The 25217-nt window shown below is 39.3% G+C and overlaps 1 protein-coding gene across 1 annotated transcript in view; it reads left to right on the forward strand.

Annotated features, from left to right (window-relative positions):
- The window catches only part of LOC149088373 (follistatin-like), a 113300-nt gene extending 88974 nt beyond the window's left edge, over nt 1-24326 (forward strand). The window contains exons 5-6 of the mRNA XM_089247449.1: nt 5477-5704; nt 19384-24326. Coding sequence (XP_089103575.1) covers nt 5477-5704; nt 19384-19448 — 293 coding nt within the window. The 3' untranslated portion in view covers nt 19449-24326. The remainder of the gene's footprint in view (nt 1-5476; nt 5705-19383) is intronic.
- Nucleotides 24327-25217: the final 891 nt, after the last annotated feature.

A 25217-nucleotide genomic window follows, 5' to 3' on the forward strand; every position in this document is an offset into this window, starting at 1 on the left:
AAAATATTTTAAGATATTTTCTCCTATCGACTACTTGTGAGGATCGGAATGGAGGCATCTTTAGGCTCAATGATAAAAACCACCAAAGAATGCCTCTAGGCTGCCTATGGGCACTGAATCAGGGGTGAAGGAGAAAAATAATTAGAAAAATTGCGAAAAAACAGTTTTTAAGCACGAATTTCGAACTAAAGATGTGGGCGATTCGTCCGCATCTTCAGCGCTCGTTTGAAAGGGTATGCGGACCCGCATCCGCTCCGTGTGAAAGGGGCCTTAAGTGGCAAGCACTCTCATTTTCCCCCATATTATCTCATATGTTTCGCTTTGTGATATCGTCCCCCAAATGCAATGTCTTTTGGTGGGGGGGGGGGGAGAATGTGGGAAATGAACGTTTGAATGTTTCCTCTCTGCCCATGTTACTCTGTGGAAGTTATTTTTCTAAAACGTGTTTCAATTGGGACACATATTCGCGTTTCAAGCAAAACTTGCAAAATAAGATATCCAACCATTTAATGAAAGAAAGAGTGAAAATTTGCACATTCGTGCAAATTCACGATATGCAAATGTGACTTCCCCTTTATTTTGTCCCACCCTGAAATTAACATTTTCTTATCGTATATGTTACTGCGTAAGCCAGAAATTGGCCGGTTCGCCAACTTCATTGTAAATTGACCCGGCCAATATCATAATTTCGGGCTTTGGTCAGTCATTTCGCGAAGTGGCCGGAGATTACTTGGTCAAAGCCCAATAACAAAATACATGATTCGGGGGTGCTCGCCAAGTTAAAGTATTTTTTCGTGATGATTATGCCCACGTTATCTATGGCAATCCATCATATCACAGTCACGCGCGATGCCGTAATCTTTCTTTTTTTCTCTCCAAAATTTGACAAAAACTACATATCTATATATTATTATGCAAATCGTTTTTCTCTCAAATTCCTCCTTTTTTTCTCTCCCTCTCTCGTCATATGGAGCTGATTCTATATAACTATTATATATAACCATATATCAGCCGTTGGCGATGAAAAAAAGTGGATTTGGTGCTTACCGGACCGTCTTACATCAGCACATGGAACTTTGCCCAAGGATCTCCTGCCACTTCGTGAATTGGCCGGCCAAAGCCCAAATCATTTTTGCAAATCGGACTTTGGTCAGACCTCTCGACCATTTCACGAATTGATCTGCCACTTCGCGAATCGGCCGCACTTCGGGCTTTGGCTGTTACATATACGTATATTGCTGTAACCTTTTATTTGTTTTTCCTTATTGATTCGCTTTTTTTTTGTCGTTTATTGTTATGCCTGTGATATAGAGCTGTTTCTCTTGAATATCGTGATGTCGCATCGTCCGCCCGTATTCTTATATTATTTTATATATTGATGTTTTATGTTCTTCGATAAAGGGCGTGCGAGATGCTGGTCCAGCTTCCACAGCAAAGGCCGCAACTAGATGCTTGGTCAGCCGGGGCAAGCACGCATTTTAGCTCCCCTCCCCCCCAGAAATGTTGAAGAAGAGGTTGAAGGGTGAAATTTGTTGCGTCCCTTCTGTTTCGGTGTCCGTGTCACCAGACCCGCTTGCTCTCCCCCCCACCCCAGTTACAGCCCTGTCCACAGCTATTGCCCGAATTGTTATATAATAACTAGAACCACTATACCTTCTCGTCCTTTTCGGATGGGTGGCGGATGCAATGGGAGAATGTGTTAGGTCTCCGCGCCTGATGGAACTCTCTGAACCTTCGTGGGAGGTTTTTCCGCTTTCCTACATGATCCCGTTAGATATTCCTGTTCGAATATTAACGGGGGGGGGGGATGTGTGTGGTTCTCAAGCCTCCATGAATACAGATACTATGGAGGGCCACAAAAAAAATTTTCGCACTGGGCCTCAAAATCCCCAGGTTAAATTCTACACTAAAGCTGCACAGCCATGTTCGTTGAGTATCGGAATATTTTGTGCAAATCACGCTTACCAGGTCGTATTTTTGTTTTAAACAACATACCAGTTATTACCAGATATAATCGATGATATGAAGTTCCTTTTAATGTATCAAGAGGATAAATCTATATTTCACTTTTGTTTTTCGATACATAAGTAATCAAAACCTAGTACTTTCGCAGGTACCGATCGGGAAGTTAGCGGACAAAAATCGTCTCGTTCCAGAAGCAGATGCGCGACGCGAAAAATGTTGGAGGAGGGAAAACGAGGAGGGAGGGTGGCAGCGTGAAATATGCAAATAAATGGTCAAAGGAAGGGTGTGGAATAGGTAATGCGTGAATATGGCAGCAGCCACTACAAGGAAGTGGTCCCATTTCTTTTTCTTTTCTTTACGACATCCAGTTACGAAAGAGAGATAATAAAATGAAAAATAAGAAGCGACAACCTGTGAAGAAGCTGCTTAAGAAAAAACAAGGAATAAATAAATTGGAATGAAACTCGTTCTCGTTGACGAGAAAAGAAAAGGAGCAAAGGAAGTCGTTTGCCTTCGCAAGGTCATTGAAACGCGAAAACCAAAAATAATAATAACAAGAACGGCGCCATTACCTACCTTCGCAAAAACAATGATTTAAAAGAATTTTTCTTTCTGTTTTTTTCCTTTTTCAAAAAGAACAAAATAATAAAAGAATGAAAGAGAGAGAGAGAGAGAGAGAATACATAAACTTGTGCCGTAAATGCCATAGTGAATGGTTTCGAGTTCACCTGTTTCGACCCCCGTCCGTTCTGCATCGCAATAATTACCGCACTTCCACGTGCCTCTCTTTCTCTCTCCTGGTCACTCACTCGCCAGAAGCCGTAATATGTTATACACTGTATATACATAATAATAATAAAAAATAAATAAAATGAAATAAAAAAAAATTAGAGCCCCGCTTCTTTCTTTTTTAAAAGAGAAAAGGCCGAGCCTCGTTTCAATGTCACTATTATGCACTAAGCTAGGCAGGGCGCATACACTTACTTACTTCTCTTTCACTCGTTACCGGAATCAGCCAGGCTGGCGCCATTAAGAGCCCCGCGCTAAAGTGCAACGATTTCAAAAAAATACTAATACTTAATAAATAATGGAAATGCCCGTGAGATGGAACCATTCGAAATTATTTCTTCCCCGAGAAGTACTTCCAAATTTTACTGCGACGAATATACAATTATACAATTTTTCAATAAACTCCACGGAAATAGACTGTCACAAGCAAAGATCGAATCGAATGTCCACGGAAGCGGCCAACGCCAACATGCTGGGACGTCGGTCGTATCTGTTACCAACTGATGAACTCACTAAAATCGAAAGATGCCATTCTTTTCTAACTTGAATAAAAAAAAGTTTCGATTACAGAATCGAAATTTCCAACCAAAGAATCGACAGCTCAATCATATCGTACAACTGACTGGGGAGTGATTTTAGCCAAAAAACCAATGAAAAACTGTCAAAGAAATGAAAGTCAAACGTCTCTTACTTCTATCTACTGCATAAGAAAGCCAGGGTGTCTTTGTGTCTCGTCACACTTGGCAATCACGCGCAGAACACCCTGTAGCGATATCAAGGTCGGATTCAGGTTTGACGGAGCCTAGAAAGTAACGGGCCCATTTCGTGTCCAATTCCAGCTGTCCTTTGTCAACGACAAATTGTCGTTGTTTTTTTGTGTTGAATATACGATAAATAGTAATTTATGGACCTAATACATACGACAAAGCATTTTAAGCACTTGTAATGTGAGGTAACAAAATTCTATACTTCCTACTTCAATGTGTTAATATTTCATCCTTCAGCAATTTCTCCAAAGAAATAACAGTTTGAGATATATGAGGCCATCTACAGACCTTGGGACCCTAGGCTGTAGCCTGTATAGCTTATAGGGAAATCCAGTACTGAGCGATACGATAAGCGATATGACAGCAACAACGACACAAATTGGTTAAAAACCTTTAAGTTCATGGTTTTTTAACCGGTTCGTGTCGTTATAGTATCTGTCCAGTGTGAACCTGGCCTCAGACACGCATCCAACTTTTTCCAAGGAAGATGGATGCAGTAGTTGAAATTGTTGAATCAACCATTACATTTGTTTTTGGTGCATGTGTGATAATCATGAGACATTGTACAAGCGTCATGAAGGCTGGGCTCGGCATGTTTCCGCGTGGTATGATTTTGTTATACAACGGAGTTCGTCCTCACCGTTATTCATTTAATCACGTATCGTCAAGGCTTTTTAACAGAGGCCAGAACAAATGAAAATCATATAGGGACACATCTATAAGATTGGTGATGTCGAGAACTACTAAACCACACACGTCCATATTCCTCTGTGGAACTTCTAACGAATTGGTACATGTTGGAATGTGCGTGTAGTGAACCTTCCTTGAAGTTCGTTTCTTTGTAATGCTTGTCATGTGTAGTGCTGTCATTTGACATCAAGTTTTCAAACTATGCATGAAGTGTAATGATTGAATAATTGTACCGTTGTAGGCCTGTTGCTTTCTGTGGAGAGACTTTTTTTTAACGGGGAGATCGCCTCGAAGTTGGGAACCACAGTGGTGATGTAGAACTGCTTACTCCTTTTCGCTGAAGAAAATTTTCTACGCAATGTTCTCGACAAGACAACGAGCAATACAATCACACCACACACAAGCATACTAGATCTAAAAATAATTAAAAATTTCTTAGACCGGAGAAAATAAGAAATAGTTTCTGCTCATCGGCAAAAAGTAAAAATAAACAGAAATAATTTGATAAAATACATAAATAAGAGGAAATAATTTGCGGATGGGCAAAAAAACACACAAACAATGTGTGTGTTGTCGACTGTATTTTACTTATAAATTTTTTGCAACTGCTACATGAATTAAGCGAATTGTTTGACACGCGTTTTTGTATGAGTGAATCCACTCGAAGGGGAGTTCATTTGATGGACGATTTTACACACATCGTAAATCAAAAATTTTAGTAAACACTAAGGGAGGCAGAGAGAAGCAAGGAGGGACAGCATGACAGGATAACATCAATGCGTAATCGCTCAGCTGGACAATAGGATTTTCAACGCGTACTGATCCCTTAGGTTTAAGAAGTTCGAGTCGTGTTCGTGAACATCTCGAAATGGTTATTGCGTCAATAGGAATTTCGACGTCACCGAGAAGGACACCAGATCCAAAACGATATAATAGCGCGCATACTTAATTGCACACACATTAAAAAAAAAATCCTGTCCTGTCGAATTCGAATAAGATCGTATGCAGTGTATTAGAAAACAGTGCCGTCTTAACGCATGGGCCCACCCGGGTACTTCAAGTGCAGAAGGGCCTCATGAAAATGAGATGTGAGCGAAAATTTCGAGAGTGAGTATGCAAATCGGTAGGCAGGCATTTCTAGCCAGGTAGGGGTCTTAGAAAACTCACTTCGCCCAGAGGCCCATGATGCTCTTAAGACGGCCCTGTTAGGAAATTGACAGGAAATCCAAAAATAATCCTAGTAACGTTCAGTTTGTTTTTCGCAGCTGGAGCGACGTGCGACACGGTGAGATGTCGCAAGGGTAAGAAATGCCTGGTCGATCCATCGGGTCCCCCACGCTGCGTCACTTGTCCCAAGAGATGCAACTTCCCAAAGAGCGAAGAGAAGCTTTGCGCAACCAACAACTACACCTACGAGTCTTGGTGCCATATGATGCAGGATGCTTGTGAACACGGCTTTCTTCTCGAAGCCAAACATTCCGACGCTTGTGAAGGTAAGCCTTTTTTTAATTCGTACTTGAATACTATCATTTTGAATACTATCTACCTCCTGTTTCGAATATCTGCTGTGTCGTTTGAGTAATCGGTCGATCAACACAATTAACAACCAACATTGCCCTATTTCATCACTGCCAAGTCCCCAGGATTTTACAAAAAGGAGGCTCCCGTAATTCTTTCTAATTCTTTCTCTTGGTCTCCCGAAAAATTCTACCTCTCGAATTTTCACCGCAATTGAAAAAAATCTCTACTTTTGGGGAGGAAGAGAATTATTTATTCCCGAAGAATTTTTTTTTTACCCGAGAAAAGTCCGTCGTTGGACACAACACTGACCTTGTTTCTTCCATACTTTTGGGCATTAAAAAGAAGAATCAAACCATTATAAAGAATCAAAAACGTCTCTGTCTGCATTATTTGGAAATCACAGCACGAGTAAATGATCCTAAACTCAATGTTAAACTCAATTTTGGGGGCGTTTTTGGGCATTTGTGAGCTTTGTTAAATGTCCTCTAGTCTTTTTCATGTCCTGTTTTGTGAAAGCAGTAAATTTGATGATAATCGGCCAAAGATTGTACGTTTGTATTGAGAGTAGCAATACGTGCTTTCTTCTATTTCCCCCCCCCCCCCCTCGGAGCAATAATTTGCGAACACGTGCAAAATCCGAAAGTTAGCAAAGACAGCGTGAGAACTCAAAACTGAAACCTATTTCCGCAAAATTGCAACGAAGCGAGTGCCATCTAGGGAGGAAGAAAGTAAACGAGCTCTTCTCGTTTCCCTTCTTCACTGAGGTGATGAGAGATAAGAGAAGGATAATATCTATCTCTTTGTTTCCCCCACGCTCCGCTTGATCGAAAAACATTTGGTTTATCCTTCACGGAGCATAAAAACGAATAATTTTTATTCGTGTGAAAAAAATTACAATGCATCGTAAAGTACTCCGTTAAGTGGCTAATGTCCCAAGTCTGGCCACTTCGCGAATCGGCCAAGTCTCTTGATCAAAATGGGAAATGACTATTTCGGACTTTTGAGTTTTTCCTCTAATTGCAGGTGCTGATCCAGAGCGATATGTTCGGAGGGGCGACTTATTGCGTAGGTTCGTGGGATCTTCCAATATTTTACGTGACTGACAAATTTATCCATACTATATGACATGAATGTCGCTCTCCACTTGTTAATACAAGATATACGGAAGACTGGATGTTGTGAAGATATTTATTATTTGAGATGTTAATTTTTTAAGGAAGGAAAAAACTCGTCTCTCCCGGTCGAGGCAGATATCTTCAGCTGTGGAAATAGCGGAGGCAGGCACGTATTCAGGGCTATGTGTCAGGAGGGACCCACAATTGAAAAGATATTTGTCCATAATTGTGTCTCGTAAAACACGGAGAGAAATTTTCCCATATTATTCGGTTCTTAGGAGGGGCGATCGCTCCTATCCCCCCCCCGGATCCACGCATGTCTTGTTGTGACGTACAGGCAAGTCATTTTTGTTCATCAGTTTTCTAAATGGAGTAGAGCAGTAATACTCACACTTTCGGTTTCCTTGCTCTAATGACCCCTGTGGTCACAGCGTCACCACTTGATGGCGTTATCCGCGCAATAGAAAAAACGCGCAATGCAGAAACTCGACTTGCGTCTTTGCCGCTCAAGCAACGCAGTCATGCGGTCCGCTCGTATTGTCCCGTTCTTGTAGGTTCTGTTACTTTTTCTTTAATTGTGTAATAAATGTTTAATTACGTTTAAATTGTGGAGGAAGTGTTTGTCATTTACCGCCTCACTCCTACACCATTTACTTTTGTACACAGTCGCCTTTGTCACACATCGTTTACAACGAGGCCTAACTCGGCCATCGTTTACCTGTTGCCTAAGTAAGGTACGTTTGCCCAATAACCTCAGTCAGTCATCGTTTGCCAATCACGTTACTCAACCATCGTTTAACAGTAGTTTTGTTTAGAAACCGTTTGCCATTAGTCCTCCCTCAGCCATGGTTTACCAACGGCCTTACTTGTTCATCGTTTGGTGATGGTCTAACCATCATTTATCTGCAACGAGTTATTTAGCCATCATAACACCGATAAAAGCAAATGATATTATTGCAATTTACATGCAGTTTGCCTAGTGATCATTTACCAGCTGTCTCCTTGCTCCTGATGGTCAATGACACACAATCTTTTCATGACAGGTCGAGAGAAGTCTGATTTTCTACTAATCATTATGTTGGTATGCATCTATATTCTTGACAGTTTGACGACGACGCTAGGAGCCACTTTGTGAATCATTGAAGTAGACTGAAGATGTCGCACTGTAAAGAGTTCAATGAAAGTGAAATCTGGTGGATTTTGCTATCAAATTTCGATCAAATTGCGGTTTGCCTCGAAGTTGCTAAAAAAATTCGTCTCTCACGAAGTGCCGTTTTGAATGAATCAGGGTGGCTTTAGCATTCATTCCACACGATTACTTCGAACCCCACGAATGTTTTTTTTTTCTTTTTCAGAAGAAAATGAAGAAGGTGATAATGCCACGCTAAAGAAAACGGATCAAGATAGAATGGAGATAAGAAGTGTCAGTGACACACGTTCGATTTAAAAATCTTACCCAAAAGAAGTAATTTAAAAAATACTCAGAAAAGCCAAAGAACCGACGACGTCCCACGTTCCCAGAATTTTACGGTGTGTAGAAATAACGAGGAAAAAATTATAGTTTTTTTTCAGCGATGTTATCGAGACGAGTAAAAAAGAGGAGACGACCGACCACGTGTTTCGAGGGGTAACAGTGTATGTATGGGTTAACCACCCAACAGACGAAGTATCAAAAAATTAACTATCAATTTTCAGAGAGGCTCGAAAAAATTCAAGGAATAAGGGCATTGAAAAAAAGGCGGGGAAGCAGGTGCAACCGACGAGAAATACTGAGAAACCACACATTAAATTAGACGCCGCTCTCTATTGCATTATAATCAACAACCCCATTCATATTCATCAAATCAATCACCATCAAACGTTTTTAAGAAAACTTAAAAATCACAATTTAACGGCGAAAATAAAAATGAAGGATCTCGTTAAAAAAAAAAGGTGGATCACGCGAAATGGACGACCCATTTATGTGGCATATTCGTCGGACTTGAACTCCCATTGAGCACGACTGGCATGCACTCGGCAGACGTATTGCTCAAAGTTCCTCCTCGAACCATGCAGGAATTCAAAACTACCTTGAAGGACGCGAATGTGACAAATTCGCGAAGCTCTGAAGCTCTCTTCAACAATTTGGCGGACGGAATGCACAACAGAAGCCTAAGGCCGGGATTACACTATAAAAGATTTATATAATTTTTTTATAAAACTCGACAAATGCAACCAATAAGGTATAGATTACATTCGCTTATTGGTTGCATTTTTCAAGTTTTATAAATGAACTTTTGTAAATCTTTTACAGTATGATCCCGACTTAAAAGACTTATTAAGGGTAAATCTTGACTAGTAGGGGTAAAGACTTAGTAGTAAATCTTGCGGACATGCCGGTCAAAAAAATATTCCATGTAACCCAAGGTCCAACAAGTCGTACTGTATCTAGCTAGCATATCAATTCTTGCAGTGGTGTCATAACGGGTGAATCCAACGGGACCCAGGCCTCAACACAGGGAGCCCCACATTAGTGGAGAATTTTATTTATGAGATTATTTTTCCATTGGCATGCACTTTCTTTAATCCTGAGAAATTGTTTAATTAAATATGGATCTTCAGTAACTGTGGAAGTATTTTTCATTAATTATAATTAATGAAAATACTTCCAGAATATAATTAATTATAATTGATGAAAATACTTCCAGAATATAATTAATTATAATTGATGAAAATACTTCCAGAATATAATTAATTATAATTGATGAAAAATAGTCATAATAATGAATTATTATGAATTGCGAAATCATTTTTTCACAAATTCTGAACTTATTTCTCACTGTTTTCGAAATTAATTCTCGCATTAGTTATAAAAAAAATTCTAAAAATAATTTTGAAATCATTTTTGAAATATATGACATCCATATTTTTATGGACATCTTTTTATCAGCCACCTCGTTGGGCATTTTGCCTGTTGTGGCGTTGTTTTTGTATTTCTTTCATCAATTCTGGAATATACAACCTCTGACAACAAAGTTCGGTGAATGAAATCAGAACGGCCGATCTGGCAACACTGGAGAAGCAAAACGCTACACATGCGTAGCGGCAGGTGTTGACCATCTGCCGCCACCGTTGTTCAGTTTTACAAAGTGCTGGTTTAGTGCGTTGGTTCTTAACTGAGAACAGGAAAATGAACGAACAAAAGATCAATTTAAAGTTTTTTTTTAAGCTTGGCAAGATATCGAAAGAAACTCACGCGATGCTGGTACGTGTTTATGAAGATCAAGCACTGTCCATGAAGTGTGTGTACGAGTGGTTCGCCCGTTTTAGAGAAGACCGGGAAAGTGTTTCTGACAACCCCCGTAGCGGAAGACCGGCGACCTCCGTCAGTGACAAAAACATTGAGAAAATTTTGACCCGTTTCATGAAACGTCTACGCAGGGTACGACCACAGTACGCACACCAAGATTCATGGTTTCTTGTTCACGACAATGCTCGCCCTCACACAGCCAATATCGTCAAACAGTTCCTGGCAAAAAAGGGGGTGTTGCAAATTGAACATCCACCATACTCGCCAGATCTCAATCCTGCAGGCTTCTTCCTATTCCCACGACTCAAACTCGCTTTGAAAGGAAAGAGATTTGACGATATTCCTGACATCCAACGAAACGTGACGAGGCTTTTGAACTCCATCCCAAAAGAAGACTTCTTGCAAAGTTTCCAGGACATGTATAGGAGATCTCAGCGGTGCATAGTAATGGGAGGTGACTATTTCGAAGGACAGTAAGGTAACTTTCGTTAACATTTCATCTACGTTAATGTTACAGGACTATTCACCGAACTTTATTGTCAGAGGTTGTATTTCTTCATTGAGGGGTTTTTTTTTTAACCATTTGTATAAATTCTGATAAGCTTTACATCGGCGGGCCACTGCAAAAAGTTCCGAGGAAAACATGTGCCTTCGCAGGCCATTCATTGAAGGCCCCCTGGATTAATGCTTTCGAAGAACACGGTATCCATGAAAGAGAAAAATAAAAAAATGAAGGGATAGAGGTGAAGTAAAGACAAAAAGAAAGTCATTTAAAAATGTTATTTAAATTGATCCCAAAAAGCAGAAAATTCTGTTTCAAAATACATAATATGCATGAACATACAGGGTGTTTCACGAAGGACCCCTAACTTTGAGAATAAATAACTCGGAAACGGTGATAGATAGAAGCATGAAACCAGTGATATGTTTATTAAGAAACTAAGAATCTGATACAGAAACCTAAACATTTTAGTTACAAATTGCACCGATAGATGGCGCCACAGGAGGAATTACAGATACCTGCATCGAGAGCGATCAGTCGTCGAAGATTTCGCCGTTGAAACGTGACCGCTATTAGCGTATAGTGAAAGAAATTGGGTGCGATGTATTCCATGGAAGAACGTGTGTTTATTGTGTTGGAGTACCACCGATTAAATCACAGCCCTACTGCCACAAGGAGAAGTTTTCAAACGCGATTTCAAGTCGCAAAAGGCCCAGATGGGAAAACAATTCGTGAGCTATTCAAAAAATTTCACCAGACAGGCAACGTGGCAGATGCTTTAGTCGGAAATGTGGGTCCCACCCACTCTGTCGTTACACCTGAAAATGCAACGGTACTTGCTGTTATTGAGCGTCATCCGAATAAATCTGTCCGCAGACTTGCAGCTGAATCCGGAATCACGCCATCCAGCACGTACAGAATCGTGCGGAAAACATTACAAGTTTCCGTACAAGATTCAATGCCGCACGCTATACCAGTTCGAACTGAACGACAACGAGAGGATTTCGCTGAGATGCTGCTCAATATGATTGATGGTTCTGGTTTCGATGTCGCCCGAATATGGTTTACAGACGAGGCGCATTTTCATCTGGATGGTGTCGCCACTCATTGCGCTTTTTGAAACAATTTGTCGCCACTCAACAAGCGTTGGACGATCGACCATGCCAGATGGGGCTCGCCCACACCGTACACAAACAGTTTTTGACTTTCTGGACGAATACTTCGATGATCTATTCGACAGTTAAGGGAAAAGGCATGGACAGGCCTCCGTATTCACCCAACCTCACCCCCTGCGAATACTTTCTGTTGGACACACACTGAAGAAGATTGTTTACCGCAACAATCCTTTAACTGGAGGAGGCTATTTGTCAAGCTTGTGTGTCGATTTCCGGTGACACTAGAGTCACTGACAATATCATTCTTCGTTTGCGACATGTGTGGAAGGTGCACATTTTGAATCGCTTTTGATGTGAATGTAACGAGGTCTACTAATGGCAATGCCGCCTGCGGCGCCATCTATCGGCGCGATTTGTAAATAATTTTTTTAGGTTTCTGTATCAGATTCTTAGTTTTTTTTTAATAAACATACCATTGGTTTCATGCTTCTATCTATCACCGTTTTCGAGTTATTTAATTTCGAAGTTAGGTGTCCTTCGTGAAACATCCTGTATAAAAAAATGATAGAAAAATTCAAATACCTTCTCTATTAATAACCCATATTTTCGAAATCAAAATAGCCCTTCTGTGGGGCGTGGTCTCCACGTCGGAAACCAGGTGTCTCGATTCATCATGTAGGCTGGGTCTCGGCGTTGAATAATCTGCGAAAAAAAAAACCGATCCTACACCTATACTACTCCAAGTGGAAGGAACATTTTCGAGATGCCGATGTACATATTGGTAGACCGCACAGACCTCAATATCTTCTCATTATTAGTCGGCAACACGTATAATGAAGAGATCTTCTGGAGGGCTATTCGCCCCTATTTTGAGTTGCAGTAGGTACATAGCTCCTACTCGCGACCTATAACGTGTAGTCTCACCACCCACAGCAGTCGATGCAGTGGCAGCACTACACATAACAAGCATTACATAGAAACAAAGTTTACGTTAGGGTCATAACACGTACACACGCATTCCAACACGCACCAATTCGTTAGAAGTTCCACAGAGGAATGTGGATGAGGTGCATGTCTGGTTTAGTAGTAGTTCTTTGCTAGTGTAGGAAGCTGTTGAACAGCCGCTGAAAAGGAAGAAATGTAACGTGACTTTGTGCTCGAGCGAACGAGCGATTTGTAAGAACAAGAACGTCAAGCTTAAAAAAGTATGACAACAGTAGTATTGGTGGAGATTGAATTAAGGGATGGTAGAGGGAAGTAGTCGTATTTAGGCTACGCTTGTTAATGTTCTAAATTCGAAGAAAGTCTGTTTTTTGAAATCGTTAGTAAAATCCCGGAATACTTTGATTTGAAGCCGCGGCCATTTCCTCAGGAGCCAACACTAGTGAATCCGACAAATAGAGTGATCATCAAACTCTACTGTCAGCTGCCAACGATCACATTACTGTGTTATTATCAAATTGTTTTTTGCCTTTATAAATAAAAATCTTCCAAAGACAGTCCAGCCCCTAGCAAAGACTGATATTACTCACAGTGATGTAGCCTGGGCTGTTCCTGATTGGTATGGTCATTGAAATCTATAGAAAGAATCCGACGAAGCATATGTAGGATAGTCTTGGGGGAAAAAATTGCATCTTTTTCATCTTCCATCAATGGCTGTGACGCCGAGAGTGGAGTTTGTTGTGCATAGTGCTAGTTAATACATCACCGGGAGCATGGGCAATCGTCGCGCGGCTAGCTTTTCTACTGAAAAGGTTACTACGTTCCTTACTATCGTTGCCGTTCATCAATCATGTCCCGTGTTGGGAGCCCTTGGTTCGAACAATAAGTTCCCCCCCCCCCCAATAGAAGCAAATCAAATTTATTCATTTTCAACAGAGATTTAACATTAATTTTGTAAAACATATTTATCACCCAGAGGCTGTGTTGCCTGTACGGATGATTGAAAATTTACATGATCATTAATGAATAAAATATATAAAACATACGACATGAACATTAAAAAAAAGGCACATATACAACATAAACGAGACAAAATTATCAATGTCAAATTTAAAAAAAAAAGAGTAAAGATAAAAAATCAACAACCAAAAACATACACATAAAAAAGGCAAAGTTCTTAATCCATGACGAGAAATTTAAAATAAACAAAACATTAGATAAAAAATATATATGAAAAAAAAATGAAACTCGCACACATGCATAGACAACACAAACAAGAAATTTTTTTTTAATTGAAAAATATACATAATTAAAGTGGCAAAGGTAAAGTGAATAAATTTTATTGCTCCTCGTAAAGGTCAAAATAAGAGTCTACATCGTCTGTTAAAATTAATAATTTGAATAATGGTTTTTAAATGCCGCGTGTGTGGGTGTATTTTATATTTCTAGTGGTAGTGAATTATATAATTTCGGAGCTGAGTAATAAAAATGCCTACGAAAAATTTCTTTCCTAAAAGTAGAAATACGGTAAATCATATGAGGTCTTCGCTCGGAAACATTATCTTTTAAACTGCATAAGCCTTTATTACGGTTTAAGAAAATAATAATTCGAAAAAGAGCATTATTATGGTGTAAAGGAAGTACACTGCTCAAAACAATTATGGGAGCACATGGTTTTAACAAAATTACGCAAAGATGTATACCGATAAGTAACATAAAATGAATCATCCATAATTTAAAGCCTAGCAGGAAACGGAAAAAGGAAACTCCATATGCAAATCAAAGTTCATGACGTCAAAAACCAGAAAAAGGAGATAAGGGCAGAAATCGGGATGTTGCAGAAACGTCTGTTTTACTGCCGTAACTGTGAAATCCGATTGCGCAGTATTTTTGACTTGAGTATTTTGACTGAGGTATTTTGACTTGAGGATGTCTCAACAACGTGATTTACCGGAATCCATGGCATGGCGTGTTATAGGCAGACTGGAATCCGGGCAAACACAACGTAGTGTCGCGGACGCTGTTGGAGTCGCCAGAAGTGTTGTTGCAAGGCTGTGGAATCGATTCCAAGAAACAGGAAATGTTAGACGTCGACCAGGGCAAGGTCGGCCACGCGCCACTACAGCAACTGATGACCGGTATGTACGGTTAACAGCCCGTCGAAACAGAACAAAGAATGCTACGCAGCTGCAAAGACGGTTGCTCTTGGCAACAGGACGAAAGGTGTCCAGCCAAACAGTACGTAATCGGCTTCATGAGGGAGGGCTCTATGCACGTAGGCCAATGGTCTGCATTCCGTTGACCCCACGCCACCGTGCGGCCCGAAGAAGATGGGCTGCTGAACATCGAGATTGGGAGCAACATGATTGGAGCCAAGTGTTGTTTACAGACGAGTCCCGATTCAGTCTGGAGTGTGACACCCGACGTGTTCTGGTATGGAGGGACAGGGGCACTCGAAATAACCCCGCATTCGTTCGTGAAAGGTTACAATACAGACGAGCTGGTTGGATGGTATGGGGTGGAATCAGCATAGGCGGACGTACGGACCTGCATATCATTCGGAATGACACTTTGACGGCCCGAAGGTATGCAGACGAGATACTGTGACCTCATGTCATCCCTTACGCTGGAGCCATTGGAGATTCCTTTGTTTTCCAGGATGATAATGCCCGACCGCATAGAGCTCGTCTGGTGGAGAACATGCGTGAAGCTGAAACAATACAGCGTATGGAATGGCCAGCGTGCTCTCCTGACCTGAATCCTATCGGACAACGCATTGCTGCGCGACCAAGGCCGCCTTTTACTGTCCGAGACTTGCAGATTGCACTTCTTGAGGAGTGGAACAGTATTCTCCAAAGTCTGATCGATAACCTCATCGCATCCATGGTAAACAGGTGTGCAGCAGTCTTAGCTGTTCGAGGAGACCACACGCCCTATTAAAACTCATGCATCATGTCTAAACAGTACTTTTTTTATCGTTTACATGTCACCAAATTGTTGCCCTAAATCATCTTTTCATGTTTTTTCCATATTTTCAAAGAATTAAAGCTTAATTCCAAATTTTTTTTACGTCTTTTTTCTGTATTGCGCATTGATACACGTGTACTATCCATTGTATGCCAATACGTGGCTGTCTCGCACGGTTTTCTTCACTTTTTTGCTTGCTCCCCTAATTGTTTTGAGCAGTGTAGATTAAGATTTCTAAAAATTGTAGAAGAGAATGAAACTGACCCCGACTCAAAATTTTGAAAAATCTTTTTTGGATTAAAATAAAGGCAATAAACTAATTTTATAATCACAATCCTATATAATTGTACCATAATTTATAAGTGAATAAAACCAAGCATAGTACAGGTCTTTCAAAAAATTAGCGGAAATTTTCTTACTTATATAATAAAAATTATATAAAACAAAACGAAGCTTTTTAAGTAATTCATGAACATGAAATTTTCATTTGCTGTCTACATTTAAGCACAAGTATTTAATACTATTTACTTTTTGAATTGAATTTCAATGAAGTTGAAAATCACAAGCGACGGTGTGAAATTTAAGATTAAGATGTAAATCAGATTGCATAAGATTGAAATTAACGTATTTTGTTTTCTGTAAATTTAATTTTAAATTATTAGCATAGAACTATTTTTGAATTAATATCAAATCGTGGTTAATATGATTCTTAAGACTGTCAAGATCATCACATGAATACATTAATACAGAATCATCGGCATAAGTCATCATGGAAGTCAAATTCTAAATTACATAGGTCATTAATGAAAAATAATCAGAAAAAGCAAAGGACCCAATATGGAACCTTGTGGAACTCCTCTATTTATATGGACATAATTACTCAAATTATCTTGTATTTCGACACTTTGTTTTCTATTAGATAAATATGAAGAGAACCAATTTAGAATGACCACGAATACCAGCGAAATTGAGTTTTTGAATGAGAACATCGTGGTTCACATTGTCAAAAGCCTTCAAAATATCTAAAAATATTGCAACAGTAAATTTGCTCTCGTCAATGTCATTATAAATAAATTTCGAAAAAGCCAAAAGGGCATTTTCAGCATCGTAATTTTAAAATACCAAGTTGGTTTTTAGCAAAAAATTTACAGAATACAAAAAAATTATATCTTCTAATTGAAAGAATTTTTTCAATAAGTTTAGAAAAAACCGTACAATTGAGATAGGCGTATAATTCAGCAGATAATTTTTATCGGTAGCTTTAAAAACAAGAGTAATAGTGGCTCGTTTCAGTGACTCAGGAAATACAGCAAGTTGAAATGAGGTATTTATGAACTTTGTGATAAATGCGACATTATTTGCAGCAAACTCTTAAATAAAATGTATATTAATTCCATCGTAAGCATAGGAATTAGCTTTCGAGAAAGAATTTAAAGTATTATGTACCTCAAAATCGACTACATCAAAAAAAGAAAAGGAATTTATGGTAGGCGCAAGGTATTTTTTAAAATCATCATTGTTACCAAATAAAGACGTATTGTGGCTTATACGATCAAAGTGGGTGTTGAATTGATTTGCAAGTTCTAGAGTATCATCCGAATCTGGCAAAACAATAGCTTTATTTTGGTTTTTGTGTTTATAATTATTTAGAAAATTAGGAAGCATATTTTTATCGATTACTGTAAAATTCCTGCAATCAGAAATTTTAGAGCTTGGAATTGTGTCATGGCTCAATTTTATAACTATGGGAAAATGATCAGTTAGATTATTAACAAGTATTACAGAAGAAATAGTGGATGGGTTATTATTCGATACAAGTGGATGTATCTCTCACTCTAGTAGGGTTATTTATCAGGCACTTAAACCCATATTCGCTTAGGCAGTTCAGGAATCATGGACGTCAATACTGTTTGTAAAAATGTCTATATTTAAATCCCCAATAATTATAATATTATCGAAATTAAGGTTGGATAAAACAGATTGGAGCTCATTATTAAAGTCAGCTATTGTGAATTGGTGAGAACGATAGACAGATAAAAGTGTAATATTAAATTACCCACTGAATAATAGGATACATTCAGCCGTTGTGAAATGAATATCAATCTGATAAAAACCCAGATTTTTCCGAGCAAAGACTGCGATTCCCCCTGACCTGCTATTTTCCCTACAACAGAAAAACGAGTTGAAAAGCATCCAACTTATTATACAAGTTCACTTCGTTATTATAAATCCAGATTTCAGAAAAAATTAATAAAGATATTTTGTTTAAACAACCTGAAAATTCTGCTCGCAAACTCTGAATTATTTTTATGAAATATACTTAAACTATACTTGGCTGGTAAAGACGTAAAAAAGGCACTTATATCATCCAGACTTGTAATAGTTTTGCAATCATAATCAGGTTCAGTAATTATATTAGTTAGGAATCGAAAATAAATCCTTTTCAGAGTTTATTCGTAAGACTGGATGATTCATCCTTTCGCAAAATAAAAAAAAATTGCCGTCACGTACCCAACCAAAATTATAGTCATGTTCAGCTTTGATTTTTCGTACAAGGAAGAACAGTTTCTTCAGCTCAGGAGTTGTAGTAGAGAAATTTCAACGGCATCTGAAATACATCAACTTGAGTCTTCAACCCTCTATGGTCCCGTAAATGTTCACTAAATATACCAGGATATATAGCAGAGAATCGGGTATTGATTTGTGTGTGTATGTGATGCACTTACTTTTTTATCTTTCAGTTTCTTTAACACCTGATAACGCGCCAGCTTGGGCGAGAATAGAACGATAATCGGTTTAGGTTTGTCTTTATTCGTACTAGGCACACGGTGGGCGACCACTATGCTGTTGATCATTTCACATTCAGCCAAATCTCAGATCTTAGATAAGATCAGGGACAGATTCTCATTTTCTGATTCTGGGACATTAGTAATCTCCATGTTAGTACGCCTTGAATATTGCTTCAACTCCGTAATGTCATATTGCAGTTCCCTCATTTCGGACTTTATGTCTATATTTTCGGTTGCGAGAGCCTCATTTCTTGATTGCAATTCTTCATTTTTGTTCTGTAGCTTAGAACAGCTCAGCCCATCAACAACTGAGCCCACCACTTGTTTGAATTCTTCCAGCTTGTTGGTTGCGAAGTCGTTGAGCTCGGTGTTTTGTTGCATAATCTTCTCCAAGAAATCCGAAATATTCGTGGAATCACTGCCTCCAGCAAAGGGATCCTTGGAAGAGGACGTACACGCTGGTCACTAGTCCACTTTCTCTGCTTATCCTGGGAAAATTTACGTATAGCCTTACCGCCGAAACCGCCACACGTGAAATGGAAACCATTGGCACACGCTGCATTTCAGTGGATTAGAAACCTCAACTGAATTCGAGCACGTGTCACATTTCGGCATGACTAAACGATGTGATCAGACGACAGGAGCTGAAATACTTACATAAATTCATCGACAATTGTTTGAACATATCAATAAAACATTTGCTACCAAAACTTCTTGAAAATTACTAAAAATTAAGAAAAATTACTGAGCGACAAGTAAACACAACCGACGCCGTTCGCTGTTGCCACTCATATCTATGCATTTTTGCCCTTTTTTTTTATGTCTGTTGTAATTTTTATTATGCGCATGCATTATATTATATTATACACACATGTATCACATGAACTGTGTGCACATGTCAATAAAATCATATTCCCGCTTTGTTGTTGCAGAATCGACGGCTCATCAGACGAACATCATACCGTTGCACGTACCAGAAGCGAAGGGTCGACTCTAGAGCGAAGGCTGTAATTACAGCGCTTGGAAGAAGGTGGTCCGGGAGAACACCAGAGACACGGCCTCTGATTGGATGAATAGCTGGTTTTTCTTCCAATCTTTCGTTTCTGTTAAAAATGAAGAAACGAAAATGGCTACACGAATTAGTGCTTGTAGCAGTCAGTACGTTACATTCCGAGTATAGTGTTAAATATTTTAGGAATGAGTGTTGTTGTTTGAAGACATTCAGTGAGACGCGGGAAAATTATTGTGTCATTTATTAGCTGTTTATGTGCCGTCGAGCATTACTTGTGAGTGCCATATGATGAATGAACTTATATGTATGTATATATATGTATACACCAATGCACCCCCCCCCCTCCCCAGTTGAATCTGCCAACAAATTCATTCGTGACGTCTCCCTCTCTCGTGAAACCATATTGGATTTTTCTGTTTGTCTTAGAGGCTTGTGTTGAGGTTGCCATCTGTTAGTCTCCGTAGTTTTTGGTAGTGCGTTAACTCAAAAAGTCATTGATGTGGTTGGTATGTGTTTGTTACTTATGTTTCAATGTCGTATTCAGGCATGTGTAGGTGCACGGGGCGTGAAAAATTTGAGGGGTTGAAAATAGTAGGTTAAAAAAAAATTGCGAGATACGACTTGAGCTCCTTACACTGTGTTTGAGTATGCAAAAAGACCGTAAAGACTGGCATCCTTGTGTACGTTTGTGGATGTACGTGTTTACGTGAAGTTCACGCACATTGTTATCTGCAAGCCTAGTCACTCAATTCTACCCCACAGGCAGTAGGATCCAGTGCTCCGTGCGTACTTCCCAGGGGCTCCGCGGCCACTCGAGAATAATAAAATAAATCAATAAATTTGATAAACAAAAAAGAGGCCTAAAGGGTACAGCCACATAAATAATATACTAAAAAGGGCTCCTCGAGTTAAACAGATTTCTGCCATAGAAATTATACACTGAAAAGGGCTCCGCGAGTCAGAAAAGGTTGAGAACCGGTGTGTCTACACTGACTGATCTAAAGGTTACGCAACCACAACATTTAATAATTGATCACCAAGCTTAGAAATGCCAAATTTTCCAAACTAAGGACACGACTAGCGTAAATTCATATTCTTTCTTCTAAAACTAGAGAAGGCACGCCGTACCCAAAATAAGATACTTATGAGTGGATCATCAAAAGCATCGTTAGTACTTATTCTGCATCGAAACCTATATGGATCTTATTATACACGGAAGGTGGGGAGGGGGGGAGAAAATATATTTATGTACGAACTTACCGTGTTTCCCCGAAAATAAGACCCGGCCTTATATAAATTTTGCTCCAAAATATGCGTTAGGACTTATTATCTGATGTATTTTTTTTAATATAAAAACAAAAATCCGCATTTATTCGGGGGTTCATTCATTTGTAGGGAAAATCAGCATTTGATAAATTTCCACTCTGATTTCTCTCCATTCCATGCAGTCGTTGATTTCCATTCTCAAATGCTCTGAAAATCAAGGTCGTCTCGACAGCAACATCAGGAAGTCATGTTCTAGTGCTTTTACCTGGCTCGAAGTTCTGTCTGCCAGCTAATTCACACGCTTACTATAGTACAAAATCTCACCATCACGATCCTCCTATGTACTTGAGCCCCCCCCTCCCCCAATTGTTGTGCCTAGGGGCTTTCCATGCATTAAGACAGCCTTGCCTCCATTAGGCCTACAGCATCAAAAGTCTGGCGAATGACAGTCATTCTGCCGAGAATCTTCACTCTGGAGGGGTTTAAAACACTCTCGTTCAAAGGCACCCATTTGATTATTTACAAATAATTGTTAAAAAAAATTTATAATAATTTATTTTAGGTATAAATGTCAACCATACTAGTGACATATGTGACTGCCTTCGGCTTAAAGACAAAAGGCAGGTAATGAGAGGATGATAAACAAATAGTAGCCCGATAATAAAATCCATATATTAATTAATATTACTTTATAATTCAATGCATTACTTCCGTGTAGCAATAAGCGTAAAAAATGCGTCTGTCTGGCCAACGAATTTAACTAGGGCTTATTATTATTATTTTGTTTGGCCTTATTTTCGGGGAAACACTGTAGTTTCATCATTGGTATTTGACATAGTGCTATAGGCTGTCCGCTTTTGTCTTCTACTATTGCATGTTTTGCGTGTTGTACGTGATTTATTCATCTCAATATGAAACGGGTAATAAACGGTTGGAGGCGAATTTGAGGCATCCGGCAGCAAATTAGTTGTAATATTATTTTCACCATTCACATCAGGAGTGGATCCAGGGCTGTGTGTATGGAGGGGAGGAGCGACTTATAAAAACGTAGAGAGGTGACCACAATCCCCTTATTTTATGGGAAAGAACCCCTTTTCCTTTCATATTATTCGGTCGGTTATTCCCATCGTTTTAATAAAATTGTTCATTTCTGTCAGGGTCTTTTTTGTTTTTGCAAGCCATACGACTAAGCATCCTTTAGTTTTTTTTTTGTTTTTGGTAGTGGCTTTTCGAGCTACTTATACACCGGAAATTATGGTAGTTAATCGATGATTTATCGGGCGCCTTCCCCCACTCCAATTCGCTTCTTCTGAATTTAAAAAATTTTGATTTGCCTATTCTAAATCATCTAAAGAATACCGAAATCGATGAAGAATTTCAAATGAACAAAGAAGTTCGTAGCGACGACGTACATGAAATCAATATAGAGATGTTAGTAGGGTCTCTACTCTAGAGTTTCATCACTGTTGAGATGAAATATGAATGCATCGTATTCGTTCTTCGGTTCATCATGATGGTTTCTGCTATGGGGCCATTCAAGTATTACGTCAGCATCGAGGGGGGGGGGGGTTCCCGATTTGCTGACTTTTCTGCTGACAAGGAGGAGGGGGGTTTGGATAATGCTTACGTAATCAACCACCCTTTATGAAAATATGAAATATTTTTAATTGCATCTTACTCGGTGCGCCAAAAACAAGAAAAACTTTCGATAGTTTGTGGGCACTTGAACTAACATTCCTTCCTATTGATAAGTGCCCTACACAGAGCCACTTTAGTGATCTCTAAATGCTTCGCGGATCCAAGTGATCTGGAAATGTGTCTGAGCCGCTTAAGTGCTGTATAATTGTGCCACGCATCACTCAAGTGATCAGTAATTATATGTCGCGAATCACTCAAATAATCTGAAAATGTGCCGCGGGTAACTTGAGTGATGTAGAGCCGCACTGGAGGCCACTTAAGTGCTCTAAAACTACGTCACATGTCACAAGGATCTCTAAATATGTCAAGGATTGTTTAAGTGTTCTGAAACTGTGTCCCGGGGCATTTAAGTGATCTGAAAATGTGCCACGGACCGCTCAAATGCTCTGGAATTATACCACGGAACACTTAAGCGACCTGTAAATGTGCCGCTTAGTTCATTTTTACAAAATTAAGTTTGAGGAGGGCAGACCGCATCAGATAACCCCAGGGTCATATTTGGTCCGCGGGCCAAGGGCCTTTATGCGATTTATCATTATATGGCTTAGAGGGTGGATCGCAATGAATTTATTAAAGATAAATTTTGAGTTCAGTCTTCAAATAACATTGGAATTAACAGAAATTGATTATAATAACACATATAAAGATATTTTCTTCCGTAATTTCAATTTAAAAAAACGAATTTTTTATCGTCGCGGGGGGGGGGGTGCCACGAGCCTCCTATGCCCCCGTACATCTCTGATCCCACCAATATGCGTTAGGATTCAGAGGGGCAGAGCTGATGACGAAATTTTGCTGACAGGGGGAGGGGGTCAAAAATGGTTAAAAATTTTGCTTACGTAATACTTGAACGGCCCCTGTGACGTGACCACGTAAATGATTCAAACATACTCAAAGAAGAAATTACAATCTCATAGACATTTACATTCAAATTTCGACACGAAGTCGCAACGTTCGAATGAGCGAGTTTTAGGTGGCAAGTTCGTCTTCGGAAATATATAAGAGCCAAGAACGAACTCATTTCCTTCTCATTCGTCCATCATTTTCTTCCCCAAACGAACGAGCCCACTATTCTATTATTTCAAGTACCTAGACTTATCATCTCGATTCCGTCTCCGTATTAATGATCGTAATAATGACTAATACGGGCCACCTCGTCAAAATGATCTAGATTATCATCGCACTTTGCATTATGTAATTTGAAAAGTAATTAGAGATTGGCCCAAAATCCATCTTAGGCAAGACAACGGTATTCTAGGTTCGGCTGACGGTCGTAAGTTCTCTTATGATCGTTTTGTCGCAATACGGTCGTTTTTATATACACGAGAGTTAATCCGACCGGGAACAGCAGTTCATAGCCGATTCAAAAATGGCTATCAGCTATTATATATTTAACATTTCATGCCGGATTCAAATCGAAGGTTGTTGCACTCTCGGCTCTCTTTTGCTCTGGTGGAACTGGAAGTCGGTCGGAGTTTTTCATCTGATGATATTCATGTTAGCTCGACGCATAAAGGTTGTGTTCCTCCGTTGATAAAGCGCACAAACGATTGACGACAGTCAACGCAAAAATTAAAGCGATCGGTTTAAATGAGGTGGTCTTACTATAACACAGTAAGAAAATCGCCTCAATTCTCGTTTTATGTACTGTATTATTTGATTGCTACTTACCATCGGTATGACTCGGCTGCCATAGATGCCATTTGAAAGTCGAAAAAAAAACCATTGTAAATATTTTGTTTGTTTATCAACTTTGCTGTAGTATGTACAATGTCATCGTGTGTCCATCGAATCGTTTTAGTGAGTAAACTGAATGTTAAAGCGAGCAAATCATTTCGTGCATAAATTACTGTTAACTGTGGAATAATGAATGTGATCAAATAATAAATAAAATAGAGGAAAAAATCGTGTTGCGTGAGAAATTTGCATTGATGTGTCTGGTTGAGTTATTTTTTTTTTAGCGAGATTTTATTTCGCATGATTTCGGTTCATTTATGTTTAAATCTTGTAAGAAAATTCCTTAGATTTTCCTACTACAAAGCACGGATCAGGTAGTTTCTTGGGCTTATGCCACTTTAAAATGCTTTTGTCCGAGTGGTTCACTTCATTGCTATAAACCGCCTTTTAAGTAGTCTGTTTAGGACTGAATGCATCAATCCGAGAGTTTTACTACTGATTTGAATGACTTTTGGAGGTTTCATTTGACAGCGTGCTTCGTGCTGTTTTGTTTTTCCTCCAAAGTACAAGTCCAAAATGTACGACCTTTGAGTTATCGTTTCATTTTAAGATGAATGTCGAAAAAAACCACCAAAAAAAATGAATAGTAAGGATGGATAACGGTTTGCTTTTCTTGAGAAGAAATCGCTGTACTTTATGGACAGTGTACGAAGTAGAAATTTCTTGGTTTACGCATGCAGTTCTTTACGGCCCCACACAGGGTCCACTTGGAAGGGGGTCCCAGAAGAGGCCTAAATTCAAATTCTTCCACAGGGCACAGGAATGGCTAGCTACGCCCTGCCTATATATAAACCAATACAAAATTTATACCTACCATTCCGATTTTCTCGTTATTTTCAAGAGTTGTGCTCTTCGAAGAGCGCCGAAAAACGTTCGCTACCTTCTAAATACCGTTGGACTAAGGCGCCTGGAATATGCCTAGTGGACTCATGCCCCTCCATCATACAGTGGCAAAATCAGCTTTCTGTTCAAAGCGACGTCTAACCGTTAAAAAAAAAACACGGCATAGGGTACGGCATATTGGCTGTGGCTATTGACACTTGAAACAAATAT

Source organism: Pholcus phalangioides, unplaced genomic scaffold (genome assembly GCF_987345545.1).
Source record: "Pholcus phalangioides strain wild (caught in Gottingen) unplaced genomic scaffold, Ppha-v1.0 ptg000003l_1, whole genome shotgun sequence".
NCBI classification, from domain to species: domain Eukaryota; kingdom Metazoa; phylum Arthropoda; class Arachnida; order Araneae; family Pholcidae; genus Pholcus; species Pholcus phalangioides.